This window comes from Acomys russatus, chromosome 9 (genome assembly GCF_903995435.1).
Source record: "Acomys russatus chromosome 9, mAcoRus1.1, whole genome shotgun sequence".
Lineage (NCBI taxonomy): Eukaryota > Metazoa > Chordata > Mammalia > Rodentia > Muridae > Acomys > Acomys russatus.
Genome location: NC_067145.1, coordinates 61,376,581 through 61,392,909, shown reverse-complemented (window position 1 = coordinate 61,392,909; position 16,329 = coordinate 61,376,581). Strand labels below are relative to the sequence as shown.

The following is a 16,329-nucleotide window of genomic DNA, read 5'->3' as shown; positions in this document are numbered from 1 at the left end:
AGGAGGCTTCTCAAAGACACGGCTTCTTTCTGTCCAATTTGTTCCTGATGAATTCTTAGCGAAAATGGTCCTCAACAAACAAAAACACTTTTCTAGAAAGTCGTGAGGAGTCTAGCAAATGTGCAGAGCACTTACCAGTGGGTGTGCCCAGATGGCTTTGACACAGGGTGCCATCTTGAATGCAGTCGATTGGAACATTCGCAACCTTAGCCAGAAATGGCTGAAGCGCATGGAGAGAAGCCCAAAGACTTAAGAGCCAAGTGTGGGTGGAGGCAGAGCTCTGCTCGTGTTAGGAAGGAGGAAAACCCTGTCTCTGGCCAGTGCTGGCTGCCCTGTCTGACCTTTTGACTGACCACCCCAACTAGTAACTTAGCACAGGTCCATGATGCACTGTCCAGAATCCTTGGAGCACACAGCCTTGAAATCTCAGGATGATTTCTTTGCCAAAAGGTGGTCTAGAAAGAACACGTAACATTTATCACAGCTGCTTTGTGGGGAGGCAAGAGTCCCATGTTGTATTCTAGCAATACCTTTGCTGCAACCTGGACTGATGATTATACAAAGGATAAGATTCATGGGTCATACTTGCTGTGTACAATAATCTAAAAATACCCTACCTTACTCTGTTGAGAGCTACTTGGACTAAGAACTGTGGGTGATTAGACCTGTACCCTAGCACTAACCTGGCTTTAATACCTGAGGCAGGTATTTGAAACCTCTGTATACCAACTAGTAGCCTTCTTGAAAAGAGTCAGACATTTCTAGTCATCCTTTCGAGGCAGTGCCTGAGGTTACAAATGCTGTATTTTGTTTCATCAAAGCACTGCCAAAGGCCCAGGAAGGAGACAGATATTTCTAGTGGGGAGCAGAGAGACACATAGAAGCCAGTGTGGGTCCCGGGGACGGACCTGCAGGTAATGTCAAGTGCATGTCTCTTTTCCTGTCAGCCTTTGGCGGTGGTGCAGCGACCCTACTCTGCATCGGTGATAGCAGTCATTTGATGTCATCCTTGCAGCCGTGTGCTCCTCCCCGCTCTCCACCTCTACCCAAAGAAGTGCTGGGATTGGCTTTGCACTTAAATGCCCCAACCTCATTTTCTTTCCTCACCTCCTCTTGTAATGCTGAGAAAGGAGCAGCTGTTCCATCTAATGACTAACCCATGATGCACCTCTGCCCCCTCGGCCTGATGCCTGCTTTGCTGCCTGCTTTGCACCGCCTTGACTCTGCTGCTTGTGTCTTCTTCCTGCGGGACAAGAAGGACAGGGCTGAGGGATGCACCTGGTAGCCCGTGAATAGTTGAGGCACACCCTGCATCTGTTCAGGCCACTCATGGGCTTTGCTGACCCCTGTGGACCAACTTCCTGCTGGTTCCTTGGTTCCCTCCTTGCCACACCCCTGCACTTACTGCCTGTGCTAAGCAACTTGGCGAGTGATGTACCTGCGCCCCTCTAACTGCCATGGCCCTGCTGCTTCAGGCTTATCATGGTGCCATCACACTGGCTGATGCTCGAAACAGCCACGAGGAGTTTTGCATCCCAATATGCGTTTTGCCTGCCACTATTAGCAACAATGTCCCTGGCACAGACATAAGTATCGGGTCTGATACCGGCCTGAATGTGGTTGTCGAGGTAAGAGCCCTTCTGCTTCTATTCTCTTTTTGCTTTGTTTGTCTTACAGATTTTTTCCCCCTGCCCTAAGCCTACCCACCTGTCAGTTCAAACTCTCAACTTGTAGACTTTAACCTTCACCTGTCTGACCTTAATTAGAAATTGGAAAAGATACCCTTTCATGTTTTTCAAGGCTAAAAACGGTGCCTTTACCATTTGGCCAAACTTTTGATAATAGGATAGTGTTTCCTAATGTCTCCTGGTGAAAGCCTTATCTTTAATAACTCAAAATAAAATGCTCCATCCAGGCCCCTCTGTAGTGTTTTTGTACCATCGAAGCAGGAGGCTGTGGACATCACTTCTGTTAAGGTCAGCTGGCTGCTTCTGTCCAAAGTCCTAGTGTTAGAGTTGTGAGGTGGGAGAAGCAGACAGCAAGTCTCGGGAGTGAGCACCAAGGACTTGGATCTGGGTGCCCTGTAAGCACAAGTAAGTCTAAGAGGCCCCAGATGAAGCGTGCTCAACCAGAGGAAGCCTGAAGGCATTGCTCGGAAAGACTTCCTGGAGAGACGAGAGGTGCGCTAGCTAACAAAGTCACTCTCTCAGAGGAAGGTACGTTCACCTACTACATACTGTGTGGGGAGCTGGACCAGGTGCTAGGTATGGCACTGGTATCTGGGCTGTAACACAGGTAATGAACTGATCAACCACACTAGGTGGTTCTGAGACAGGAGGATGTCCACTAGCTTGAAAGTCCTCAGCTGCAGGTAGCGGCTAGACACCGGCTGAAAGACAGTCGTCGAGCCCCATGCTCGGCTTATTTCCACCTCAAACCAAGGGCAGCAAGCTGACCTTTTACTTAAGATGTTCATATCCAAGTTGTGTAAAAGCAGTGTTTTTCACCCTGTGGGTTCGTGACCTCCAGGGGTCATATATCAGATATCCTGCATATCGGATAGTTACATTATGACGCATAACGGTAGCAAAATTACAGTTATGAAGGTAGCAAGGAAACAGTTTTGTTTGGAGGTCACCACAACATGAGGAACTGTCTTCAAGGGCTGCAGCATTAAGAAGGCAGAGAACCACTGCCTTACAGTTTGCAGTGAATTGGCGAGGTTCCTTCTATCCCAAGTTGTAAGTCAAGTTACTTGTCAGGAAAAAGTGGGAGGTGCCCAGTCGGGCCAAGCATCTGATTTTTCCACAAAGATCTTAGCCTGGGGCCCTAGGTAACCGTGTAACCTGTATGTTGGTATAGGTTATCAGCAATGTGGAAGCTCCCCTGGCCCCTACTCCCCTGACCCTCCCTGGAGTTTAGTTTAGTCTCTTTGCATGTTAAATAAATAATTCTGTAAATTGAACCCTAATTACTAAGTGCCTTAGCGCCCGAGCACAGTCCTGAGCTGTCCCCTCTAACACCTGTGTGGACAGGTGCCATCACAAATAGACGTCCTAGGTGACCCAACATGCTTTACTCTTCTGGCCTAGACACTGGCTGGAACCACACTGGCTTCACTGAGAGAGTTATGAGGATCAGCCAGTCTCTGCAAACACATAGGAAAACAGGACGTCCCCCTGCCTGCCGGCTGGGCCGGCCACCTGACTTTTCAGTGCATATTCTGAAGGAATACCAGTTATCCATCCTGCCAGGGGCAAAGCAAGACGGGAACCTCTTGTTGTTAAGACACGATTGCTTCCACAATAAATTCTATAAACTCTATTAATATCTCTTTTTTAAAAAAAAAGTCTGGCTCTGTATTTAACTCTGCCATATTGTCTCACCTTTCGTTTAAAAGACAGTCCACGTGGCAGAGGCCATGGCGTGTGAAGGGTAGCCTTCAGCTGGATGCCTCCCAGGGGCCTCCCCAGAGGAGCACCACTCAGGGCCCTTGCAGCTCAGGGAACCTGGGTGTGAGGCACTTGTTGCAGCACAAGAGGCAAGAACTGTAAATGGTTCCTGCTCTCAGCCAGAGAGTTAGGGATGCCCCTCAGTGTCCCACAAGCATGTGGCAGATGGCACTAGGACACTGGCTCTTTCCCTGTCAGCGCTGCTTTTAGTAATTGAGTGAGACACCACGGCTGGGTGGCTTACTATTTTTGGAAGCAGCTAATTGAAGTCTTCAGATGCAATGCAACCTGGGTAATGAGAGAGTATTTAGGAAGTGTGTACGTACGTTCCAGCAAAGGCAGGCCATGCCAAACCCCTGTTGTTGCTCTTCCAGACAGGGGTAAATAGAAAGCCTGGGCTTCTGTCCCAGTCCAGGTATAACCTATAATCAGTTTACATCTAATTGGATGACAGGTTGCAGATAAGAGAACAGGAACGTGCCCTCAGGAGTTTCCTACAGTGGTTGTAGCTGATGGCTGCACACTTGTGTTAACCAACAGCAATTTGCTCACAGCTGTGAGGGGCAGAAGGCAGGGAGCTGAATTCAAGGTGTAAGCTCCAGGAGAGAGGCTGTCCCTGTGTCCATGGTGGGCCATGACCCCTGACCTTTCCTGCATCCTCTCCTCCAGCATGAGGTTTCTTGCTCCTTTCTTCAGTGGCCTGCTTCTGTGTCCTGTCTTCCTTTCTCTTTTACAATGACATGATGACAACCGAGGCTCCCTCAGATAATCCAGAATAAGCCCTTCTCAAACCTTTAACCTCAGTGTACAAGGGAATGCTCACAGGGCTCCGGAGAGTATGCATGGAGTACATTTGGGGGCTTCCATATACAGTTCTTCACCATGCCTGGAGACTACTATGTGTAAAGGCCCCGTGGAGGCTCAGAGATGTGCTCATCTCTGAGCCACAAGAGCACCTGGAGCCGGGGCTGAGGATTGGCAGGGTCCCGTGTCCCACAGAAAGGCTTTGATGCATACTTTCGAGCGGTGCTGAAGGCTTTTGACGAGGGTAAGAGCACAGTGAGGCTTTGATTGCATGTTAGGATCTCAGTTTCGTGAGGGCAGAAGAGATGCTGAAAATGAGGAGGGAGGCTCTCGCTGATTGCTGAGGAGATGAAGGGCACCTACACCGCCACCACGGGTGTGAGGCAGTGGGCAGTTTGCCAACTGTCCTCTGCCCTGAACCAAGATCTTTGTGGAGAGTGGTTGGCTTTGCATTTCCCTGAGACCTGGTGCCAGCTCCTGGAAGATGCCTTTATCCATGGAGCTGGTCTCTTTTGACAGAGGTTCCCTTATGCATGAGGCCTCTAATGTCATAGACAGTTTTTCCACAACAAAACCACATTAGAAAGGTAAAGCTAGCAAATAGGAAACTGGCTAGTCACACCATTCACTGTTTATAGACATTTAAGTCCACAACAGCTAAAGACTGACTTGCAAGAAATCCTTTCAGCAAAGACATAGTCAAACAGCAAAGGAAATGAGCCAACTTGAGTGACAAGTCTCCAAGGTAACGGCCCAGCCAGGCCCCCACCACTGGTGATCCCAGAGATTCTGACCAGCTGCATCTAAGCAGTTGTGTCCACTGCTCCTCTCTGTAGCCGGTGCTTGCTACTGTGTGCTTGGGTGTGGTGGAGGGAGACGCTGCAGCTTGTGGGGAGAGCAGGCCCTGGGCTAGTGCACATGTGGCACTAGCCAAGGCTCTGGATTTAAATGACAGATCCCCTTGTCTGTGGCCAGACATGTGACCGAATTAAACTGTCGGCCAGTGGAACGAAGCGCCGGGTGTTCATCATTGAGACCATGGGCGGATACTGTGGCTACCTGGCCAACATGGGGGGACTCGCAGCGGGAGCAGATGCCGCCTACATCTTTGAGGAGCCCTTTGGTATCAGAGATTTGCAGGTATGTTTGGCTCCCAGAGTGCTTCATTCAGCACTGCCGGGTAAAGAACCTTAATGGCTAACTCTCCATAGGTTTTCTGAAGACTGGAGATGGTACAAAACATCGCAAGCTGTTTTTTTTGTTTTCAGTTGTCATCTCCAAGTTCAAATGCTTGTACCTAAGTCTTAGGCACTCTTTGGGTGGGTGACCATGACTAAGTAGGGTTGAGGGCCCTTCATGTGTGTGTGTGTGTGTAGCACACACACACACACATATTAGTGATGAATTCATTTACTTTATTTTCTATATTATGAGTATTTTGTGCGCATGTGTGTATATGCACACCCTCAGGGGCCAGAAGGGGGCGCCAGATCCTTCTGAACTGAAATTAAGAATGATTATGAACCACGATATGGGCACTGAGAACAGAAATGGGTCCTCTGCAAGAATAGCAAGTGCTCTAAGGGGTCCTAACACACACACTTTCTTTCTCTCTGTGTTTGTGTATGTGTACATATTTTAAAATGATACATTCTTTTGAGAAATATGAAATGCTTTCCCAGTATTTGGTGTAAGTCACTTAAAGATACTTACTTAATGAGACCTGGTGTTTTAAACCATATCCCTTAGGCCTTTTGAAATATTGCCATGCCTGAGTTTTGTTTCCCATTGTTATGATAAAATACCCAGGGAAAAGCAACTTAAGGGAGAAAGGGTTTATTTCACTCACAGTCCCAATCTGTGGTCTATCATTGCATGGACGTCAAAGTAGCTGGAACTTGAAGCTGCTGGTCACATGCAGTCAAGAGCGCAGAGAAGACAAGTGCATTCGTGCGGGTGCTCAGCTTACTTTCTGTTGTCTATCGTTTAGAATCCCCTTCTTAGGGAATGGTGCTGCCCACAATGGTTTCTTCTTCCTGCCTCAATTGACATAATCAAGCTAATCCCCCATAGTCACACCCATAGTCGCAGCCTAATCTAGATAGTACGGAGACTCTCTTAGGTGATTATTATGGGTTGTGCCAGACTGACAATGAAAACTAACCACCACACTCATGAACATTAAAAAATATATAGGTGTTAGGCAAATGTACAGCATACGTGCTTTAGAAGGGAAACCTAGTTGGGGCTGGGGCTGTTTCCATTTACTAGTAAATGCACCCAGTAGCATAGCACCACCCGTTGCACACCCCATGTTTATCTGATTTACTGTTGATACCACTGTGTTCCCCTGTGTACTGTAATATCCCCCAAACCGTTCAGAAGCCGCTGGCTGTGTTTATGCACGGTGCTACATTCTAGCATACATGGTGTTACAGTAGGTACCAAAGGAGTGTACCATCTGGTTGACTAATAGAGCAACCTTTTCTAGTCTAACGTGGAGCACTTGACCGAGAAGATGAAGACCTCCATCCAGAGGGGCCTTGTACTAAGGTATGGCAACATGTCTCTATTCCTCCTCTTTCTGTGCAAGGTCTTGGGCAGAGGCCATTGTGTGATTTAAACCCCAGCAATATCTTCCCTTTGTCACCCATCGTTCTCTGAATGCTAAAGAAACACAGACCTTGGTTATTAAAGTCAGGTCTTCCTAAAAATGGGCAGCTTAGATGCAGGCAGAGTCGATGACCACACTCTGCCAAGACAGGGTAAGCAAGTCCTCAATAGCTCCTGCCCTGTGAATAAGTCTGGCAGAGATATTGGGCCAGAAAACCAAGATGAGGCTCCAACACTATAGAGAGTGTTGGGTGACCGACTGTTCAGGCAGTAAACCGTCTAAGTCAACTTGTTCATTTTGGAAGCTGCTAACCCGCACTGCTGGTTCACTGAGTTTTTATTCCTTCTCAAGTCTCTGAGGGGCATTGAAGGCCAGAGAGTATAGTTTTACAATCAAGTTTAGTTGGTTGGGGGATAAGATCTTTTTAGATAAAGATAAAGAAGTTATTAGAGTTGAGATAGGGTAGATAATAAATTTCATTCAGAAATTTAAACCCAACAAGACAGCAAAGACGTTTACTTCAAGCTGGACAAATACAATCTATGAATGTAACATTTATAGAACTCATGATTGTCACATGGTTCTCCCTGCTGTATGTAGTTTGTTTTATGAATGTGCAATAAAATAAATGTATTTTTAAAAAATAAAATAAAAATAAAAAGTCAGGTCTTCATTTAAAGACAGCTTTCACATTTCATTTTTGCTCTAACGTCTATATTTTTAAGATATTGGCCACTCATTTACTTAAGCCCCCTGGCCTTTATGAGGGAAAGGAGCAACAGAGTCAGGGTGGGGCTAGGGGTGAAGGAGGCGCCCTGAGCCTTGAGCAGGCTGCATTGCGCTGCCCCCTAGAAAGCCGTCGGCTCCTCTCCGCAGCCCTGGGTAACCTTGACTCCTTCACCTTCGTTTCAGAAATGAAAGCTGCAATGTAAATTACACCACCGACTTCATTTACCAGCTCTACTCAGAAGAAGGCAAAGGAGTGTTTGATTGCAGGAAAAACGTGCTGGGCCACATGCAGCAGGTAGGCTGAGGGTCTTCCACGAACTGTGAGCCTCCAGGAGACCCCTTTAGAACTGTGCCGTTGGGTGGGAAGCGAGCCTAAGTAAATTCTGAAATTCTTACAAGTAAGCAGAATCTTAATTCATACCAAATGCTATCATCTTTAGGATTCTGTGTCGTCTGTGATATCTGGGGTTTATGGCCATGATCAAATAGCTGACAACAGCAACTTGATGAAGGATTGATGTTGGCCTATAGTTAAGGGCATAGTGCCAGTCATGATGGGGAGGATGTAGGGGCAGGCGTGTGAGGCAGAGGGCAATCCTGAGGTGGGGCTGGGAGCTGGGCCAAGGGCTTCCTCAGCAAGCCACTTCCTCCAGTCCCTGAGTTGGGGACCAAGTGTTCTATGGCTTGAGCCTATAGGGGAGACAGTCTACACTCCAGCCACAGCAGGATTTTTAGGGGGAAACCCATCAGCTTTCAGGTAGACACGAAAGAACACTGGTCATTTGAAATACTCTGATTACTTAATTGAATTTAATAAGATTGAAGGCAGAATATCAGACTAGTATTATTTATTTGACACGTTCGCCAGGTCAAGATCATTTGGAAAGATTGCACTCCTCCACTCGAATATGGGCATTTCTTTTGTCTTTATTTTTTTATTTTTCTTATTTTTTTATACTCTCCGTTTCTGATGAGTGTGCCCAGGTGACAAGATTGGAGGTCAGAGGCCCCATTGCTCTTTATTTATTGGCCTGTGTGCAATGTAGGGAACTTTTGCATCTTCCTCCATGTGTTTATGTGTGCATGTGTGTATATGAACCTTTTAGGTTTTTTTGGTGGTATGTACATGTGGAGGCCCAAGCTTGACACGAGGCATCAACCAAAATTGTTCTCCCACATCATTGAGTGAGGAAGAGTCTCAGTCATGCCCAGAGCCCCCTGGTGATGCTGTGTTGTCAGAGAGTGAAGATGCTCACTCCAGGGAACATTTACACTGGGAGCCACTAACTTGTTCCCAAAGGGTTCATCAAGTCCTGGAGTTAATATGAGTAGGAACATGTATGCTCATTTTTGTGAGTCCACAGATTTTTACCAGTCGAGGAAGTTGTGATTCATCTCTGATCACAACTAGAAATGGGCTGGGAAGATGGCTCCGTGCGTAATTGCCCTTGCTCTGCAAGAATGAGGACCAGGATGGTTTTTTCTAGTTCCATCCATTCGCCTGCAAATTGCATGATTTCCTTGTTTTTAATAGCTGAGTAGTATTCCATGGTGCAAATGTACCACAGTTTCTTTTTCCATTCTTTGGTTGAAGGATATCTGGGTTGTTTGCAGGGTGGGACTGGTGGAGAGGAAGGAGGGTGCTGTGATTAGGATGTAAAAATCACTAAATAAATAAATTTAATAATTTTTTTTTTTAAAGTGAGGACCCAGATTTGAATCTCGAGCATCCATATAATAAGCCAGGTGTGGCTACTTGTGCCTGTAACCCCAACATTGGGGTGTGAGATAGACAGATCCGTAAAACTAGCTGGCCAGGCAGCCTGGGCTAAAAGAGGAGCTTCCAGTTATGAGAGCCTGTCTCAGGGGAATTGGTGGAAAGCCACAGATACAGACCTGTGATGCGTTGCTCCGCCCTCTGCATGTGTACATATAGGTGAGCATATCTCACATGCCTGTACCACACAGACAGACACAAAGAATGCTAGCTTACCTGTTTAGTTGAGGCCACTACAAGGTTGTGTAGTGGGCTGAGGTCAGGCTCCAGGACTTGCAGACCTATGTCCTTCCTGTCCTAGATAGGCAAAACCAAGCCATGTTTGCAGATCTGCAGTTCTGAATACTACACCCATCACGCTAAGCTATGGTATTTTGCACTGGTTTCTTTTTTCAAAAAATCAGGAGAAATTGCTGTGTTGTTTACATTTCGTATGACTTGTCCACCCCAGGGAGGAGCGCCTTCTCCATTTGATCGAAACTTTGGAACCAAAATTTCTGCCAGAGCTATGGAGTGGATCACAGACAAACTGAAGGGGTCCCAGGGCGCAGGTAGGAAGCAGTGGGGGAGACTGGGCACAGTGTGAGGCGCCTCAGCCGGCTCACTGGGGACCTCTACATTAGAAGAGCTATGGTGTTTGCCCTTCCTCAAATCTACCACTGAGATGTCTGACACACTGTGTTAGCTCTCCGTGTCTGAGTACTGGATACCATTCATGACTTCACAAGGTAAAAATGAAACATAAGTAATAAAAACACATGTTTTGTCTCTGCTGTTAGCGATGGATGACAGATAATTTGGTAGCATTCTTGTTAGCCAGAAGATTGCCTGGCACATACTGCTCTCCATTAGCAAGATTGCAAAATGTGGTTTTTAATTATTTCTGTGGTATCATGAAACACATTCTACTTAGGGCATACAACACTGGTTCATTGATTTGATCCACAGGCAGCTTTACACAGGGCCTGGGGATATGTAGAAGTGACCTGGAGGTTTCTGTCCTATTTTCCTTCTGCAAACCCTGAATATTGTCTTCAATATTTTCTTCTATCTTCTAGGGGGAACCTTGGGATTTCATGATAACCATTCCCTTGGCTTCTTGTAGAATGTCACTAACAAGGGAATAAATCTCAAGAGAATACTTCTCGAAAGGTGTAGCCCAGCCTTGTAGCTTGCATGAAGGAAGGGCTGTGGTGTACTTCCTTGAAGGCCTTGTTTACATGTTGATGAACACACATGATGGAACTGCTCAGGAAGACCAGCCCCTTCATGTGTCTCCACATGCTGCAGTGTCTGGGGTCCAGTCGCCCCCATTCCCCTCCCCCACCTGACACCTACTCCAGATGTATGTTCAGTGGAGGCTCACTCACAGGCATACCGGTTTCCTTTGTGTTTACCTGGCCCATGACTGTCACCCAGACTTTCCAGGTGTTGCAGTTCTCGGGGCAGGCCATTTGTTACAGTGATGGAAAACATCTGCCAGCTGTTTGTCCACTGATATTTTCCTTGTTGGACAGCAGGGTCAACCTTGAGAATGAAGAGGTGGGCTTGCCCAGTGGTCTGTGTAGGATGTGAGGTTAGCTTTCGGGATATCTGGTAGACCCTTCCTGTGCAGCCACCCATCAAAATCTCCAGTGGCCTTTGTGGAAAGGTTTGACCACTAAATGGGTTACATTCACACTTACTGAAGCTACACACTTGCTTTTTGTCTTGGATTGCTTTTGTAAGTTTTGCTTTCTAGGATAGTGCAAAATCGTTTACATTTCCAAAGCAGTTGCATGAAACTTCCTACTATTCCATTTCGAGGCCTGCATTTCTAGATTCCGATCCCTCTTCCTACTGGCTATTTGGCCAGGCTTTTGGCCCTTTCTCCCCACCTCAGGCTCCTTTATCAGTCGTACTAGGTGTGTTTTTTCATCAGGATAGACCTATCCAATGTGCAGCGTGTGGTTTATGAAAGTGGCGCTCTGCAACATGGAGATAAATAGTTCCTACTGGCTTCTAGTATTTTCAAAATCTTGACTTTTTTTTTTTTTTTTCTCTCTTGATAATTTGTCTGCACCACTTGATGCTCTTGTAGTCTTTCTTTCTGCATAGATTTCCTCTCCCCGTTTGTTCTTGGACATTAATTACTAAAGTGAAATCTTAATACACTACTTAGTGACATACTTGACCTGCTCTGTACAAAATGCTCCTTTCCAGGAACCTTTTCCACGGGTGGCCTCGGTGCTGTAGGCGTACTGCATGTGGGTGGCAGGTGTGACATAAGGAAGGCTGCAGCACAGTCCAGGCTTCTTTGTTCCCCAAACTGGAGGAACTCTGAGGGTGTCTAAGGAGACACAGCTCAAAGACCAGAGCTGTGTTGGCAGCCTGGAAAGGACCCTGCTCACAGAGGTCCCCTCAAGAGATGGGACAGCTGGTTCTCAGCTATAATCCTCACCCCATTGGGCTTTGTACAAACCTGACATTCCTCAGGCCTCCCAGGAGCTGGGAGTCTCTCAGTTCCCTGATTTGCTCTCTGAAGGTCTCTCTCCCTTCCCTGTCCTGGCCTTCCTACAATGTTTAATATGTCCACCCAATATTCTGAGTAGTTCTTAGTTTTGCTTCTTTAACTTTCACAGGGAAGAAATTTCTTCATGATGATTCCATATGTGTCCTGGGAATAAGCAAGAGAGACATCCTGTTTCAGCCAGTGTCAGAACTGAAGAAGCAAACGGACTTTGAGTAAGTCGGTGACATGTTTTTCTAAATCTCATCACGAGAAAGAATGAAAAATAGGAGTTTTGAGGACAGACCACCCGTGCTACCCTGGTTGCGCCAGGGAGCTCACTTAGTGAACTGTCTTAGGTAACATATGAGCTTTTCCGAAGCTAGTTAAATATGCATATACATGTGTGTGTGGGGGGAGGGGACAGGCGATGACTCAGGTAATGGCTTCATCTGACCTGTGGAAATTGATCTGGGAAGCGGGGATGCGGTAGTTGTGTGAAGGAAGGGCCATGCAATCCTTGCAATCCCAGTGCTGAGAGGCTGATTCAGGGGAATGGGCTGAGGACATAGCTTGGTGGGAGAGCACTTACCTAGCTGTATAGGGCCCAGATTCAATCTCATGCATACACATACAAGCATGTACATGCATGTATTATACACAAATGCATATACACACACACGCACGCACATACATGCATAAACAGATGCATACTTGCAGACATGCACAGACATGGACACACATACACATGTACAGCCATACATGCACACACACACTGGGTATGGTAGTGTATATCTGTCATCTTAGCATTCTCGTGACCAGCATCAGTATTACAAATTTAAAGCCACCTTGGGTGCACAGTAAGACTATGTCTTGAAACGAAACACAGTTGCCTCATCCTTCTAAGTTTCTTCAGGTGACTGTAACACAAAGCCCATCTTTCTGGGCAGGCTATTCCAACAGCCCCCAGCAGCTTGTAGCAGTTGAAAGTTGTCTTCCAGCACGCATGTAATCCTAGATGGCTGACATGTCTTCCTGACAGGCACCGGATCCCCAAGAAGCAGTGGTGGTTGAAACTGCGGCCTCTTATGAAGATCTTGGCCAAGTACAAAGCAAGCTATGATGTGTCTGACTCAGGCCAGCTGGAGCCCTTGCAGCACCAGCAGCCCCAGGGAGAACTGGCACCTATCTGATGGAGCATGCCACCACCTGACTTACACACGTGTCTAGGGAAGCCTGCAACGTTCCCCAGGGACCATCCTTTTTTTGTAACATAGTTATTTATCAGCACTTTATGCAAGTATTGTTGACCAAGTATTGTCAGCAGTAATAATCAGAGAGCGCCACTTGCCATAACCACTGCCCCATCAGACCCTGAGATACGAACCCAGCCTTATGCGCTTGATCCGGTGTCAGTTTTCTACTGTACGGGGTACTGTCTTTGCTCTACCATGTGTGTATCTTGTGGAATTAAACATTTGGTTACAACTCCCATGGTATTCGGTTTATTGTATCAACCTTAGGATAGTTTTTCCATGCCACCAAAGGTTTCCTCAGCAGTTCTGTGGACAGAGGGTAGATGCTCCAGGGGCAAGTAGACATAGGGACCGTGCAAATACAAAGTCAGACGAGGGGGGAAAGAAGGCACTGTGATAAACAGCAGCCATGTGCCACCTGGTGAGCATGGCTCTCCTTCGCGGCTGTGCCAAAAATCCACGGGAAGTGAGTGATGGGTCAGAGGCTCTGAGTTTGGTCCTCACACCCATTGAAAAAGCCAGGAGCAATGACATGCACTACCAGACAGGCAGATCTCTGGAGTGCTGGCCAGCCACCCTAGCCTGTTTAATGAGCTTGCAGCCAGTGCGAGGACACTTCCTCGGAAAATAAAACTGAACAAAACATGGCAGCTGATGCGTGAGGAAGTCTTCTAGCCTCTACATGCATCATGTCTGCAGATTATCTTCTCTCCCCATGCCCCATCCCTCTACCTCCCCCCCTCCCCGACAACCCCCGCCCCCCCTCCCCCCCCCCCCCCCCCCCCCCCCGCCACTGGCCTGGTACCTGAGCATGTTGCTTATCTGGCTTTGACACTGATGATCATACAGGTGGAGAAGACTGACTCCAGGTTTATGAGTTTAGTTATTTGGGGGGTAGCCTGGAATTTGCTTTGTAGACCAGACCAGCTATGAGCTCACAATGATCCTACTGTTTCCGCCTCCCAGGTGCTAGGATGAAGATGCACATCACGACTCCCAAGTAGGTTTATGAACTTTTAAAATGGGATCATGTACAGAAATGTAAAATGACAATATGAGCTCGTGGTCAGATTCTTAAGTTCAGCCCTAGTTTTACACTAGGGTTCCTGGCTGGAACTTGGGTTTTCACGCTCTGGAAGATCCTGGCTTGCTGTTGAGGGTTAATGTTTGACCCCACCACGCCCGAGCCTAGTGAGCTACCTTCAAGGCAGCCTCCCTGCTTCTTGTCGCTAGTGTGGCTGCTACTTAAAGCCATCCTCTAATAGCTACACAGCAGAAATGAGGACACTGTTACAGAGGGAAGGGATGATTAAATGCCAGCTTGTTTCTTTTATCCTCAGACATGGCACTCAGTTATTTTCTCCCTGTCTCAGTAAAGGCAGAGGGCAAACGCCGGAGGTAGCAGTAACGCTACCAGCTGTGGAGGTAGATGCTCACGGGCAGCCTGTGGGACTCACAGCTTCATTTCTGCCCTGCAGTGTGATCACACACGCACCATGCACACCTCTACCTCTGTTCTTGTGCTCATTTCAAAAATCAATCTATTCTGGCTTGATGGGGATGAATGTTTTACCTGCATGTATGTCTGTGCACCAAATGCATGCAGTTCCCATAGTGTCCAGAAGAGGGCATAAAATCCCTGGAAACTGGAGTGAGTTACAGATGGCTGTGAGCTAGGCACCCAACCCAGGCTGCAGGAGCAGCAAGTGCTCTTAACTGCTGAGCCATTTCTCCAAGCAAATTTTAAATGAAGGCCTAAACATTAATATTAAAGCAATAAAATATTACTTATAATAATGACTAAAGTTTGGGTAGGTCAGTTGAGTTTTATTTTTAAAATAAATGTTCTAGGCTTAGTGACACTTCAGAACTTTAATTTGTTCACCTTTGTCATTTAACGCATGATTAGGGAATCTTTTCATGGTCACAGGACTTCCTTCAGAGTTTTTGCCCAACTTGCCAGTCAATAAACAGCTTTGGTCAGATTTTTAATATGACACAACTATGCTTTTTGCAACAAAGAAGCCAGTCACACTGTGACCATCCATCCACAATGAATTTAGCTCCGAGGCTTAGTATTTAAAAGCCTCTGATTTCTCACCCACACTCAGAAACATGTGGACACATTATCTTATGATCCACGATGGGTCTTTGGCAATTTTTGAATTCTCTGGTCCGAGCACCGCCAGGCCGTGTGTGCTCTTCCCGATGCCAAGGTACCTGCAAGGGAGACGGCACAGTGTGCTCTTTCCTAGTCAAGGCGTTTTTAGTGGTCAACACGGAGCCTCCACCTCCCTGACTTCCCTTTCCCCCAGCTGAACACAGGAAGCCAGGGCACACATACTCACTTATGGCTCACAGAGGTCAGTTTGTCGTGGCTGACAGCAAAGAGCTGTTCCCGGTATGCCTGCTTCATCTCATCGGAGAGGCCGTACAGGAAGTGGTCCATGCCTAAAAGTTAAACCACAGGTGTGGCTGGGGAGATGACGTGCATGGGGAGCGCTGTGTTCACTATGGTGGGAACACTCATGCCACTTTAGGGTATGTTTTTCAACCAAAAATACCGCATGGCTAAGAGAGGTCAAACTTGGCATCCACCTCTGCACAATGGAACTGAACCATTATAGATCCCTTTTACCGAGTATGGCGGAAGAGACAGGATAGCTCACATACTGGTAACAACACCCCAAACAAAAGCAGCACAAATAATGACGTGGCCAGGCTTGTGCTATGTCAAAATGCCTGCCTCTACCCTGCCTAGCTGTCAGATCAGATCCCCTTGGAGCTAGAGTTACAAGTGGGTGTTGGCTGCAGGATTCAGGTGCTGAGACCCAAGCTGAGATCTGCAAGAGCAACCTGATCACTGAGCCATCCATCCAGTGCCACCCACCTGGCTTTGCTTTTTGACACAGGGCCTCCCTCATTGGCCAGGAGCACAGCTAAGGGAACGCTGGCTGGCTGGTGAGCCTTGAGGCTCTACCTGTTCTCAACTTCCTAGTGCTGGGATTAAGAAGCACCTGGCTTTTCACACGGATTCAACACAGGCTGGAATTGCTGTTTAGCGAGAACTTTCCTGATGGAGCCATCTCCTCAGTGGGCAAGAAGCTGCTTGTGGGGGGGTCAATGTTCAGACCTTCAAGTCTGGAAGTCGTGTCACATAGGACAGAGATGGGAAAAACTGAAATGGCATAGTTACTACTGTGTTTCAT

General features: G+C 47.1%; 2 protein-coding genes across 5 annotated transcripts in view; one reads left to right on the top strand and one right to left on the bottom strand.

Annotated features, from left to right (window-relative positions):
• Pfkp (phosphofructokinase, platelet) overlaps positions 1–13,356 on the top strand; it is a 67,059-nt gene extending 53,703 nt beyond the window's left edge. Inside the window, exons 17-23 of one of the 2 annotated variants that reach the window (XM_051151451.1) lie at positions 1,476–1,628; positions 5,232–5,396; positions 6,748–6,809; positions 7,783–7,894; positions 9,828–9,927; positions 11,998–12,100; positions 12,907–13,356. In XM_051151451.1, the coding sequence (XP_051007408.1) occupies positions 1,476–1,628; positions 5,232–5,396; positions 6,748–6,809; positions 7,783–7,894; positions 9,828–9,927; positions 11,998–12,100; positions 12,907–13,057 (846 nt within the window). In that variant the 3' untranslated portion in view covers positions 13,058–13,356. The remainder of the gene's footprint in view (positions 1–1,475; positions 1,629–5,231; positions 5,397–6,747; positions 6,810–7,782; positions 7,895–9,827; positions 9,928–11,997; positions 12,101–12,906) is intronic. The other variant, XM_051151449.1, reaches the window with a different exon arrangement.
• A 1,513-nt stretch (positions 13,357–14,869) lies between these two features.
• The window catches only part of Pitrm1 (pitrilysin metallopeptidase 1), a 32,421-nt gene continuing 30,961 nt past the window's right edge, over positions 14,870–16,329 (bottom strand). For 2 of the 3 annotated variants that reach the window (XM_051151447.1, XM_051151446.1), the window contains exons 26-27: positions 15,469–15,571; positions 14,870–15,340 (exon numbers count right to left, since the gene is read on the bottom strand). In XM_051151447.1, coding sequence (XP_051007404.1) covers positions 15,247–15,340; positions 15,469–15,571 — 197 coding nt within the window. In that variant the 3' untranslated portion in view covers positions 14,870–15,246. The remainder of the gene's footprint in view (positions 15,341–15,468; positions 15,572–16,329) is intronic. The other variant, XM_051151448.1, reaches the window with a different exon arrangement.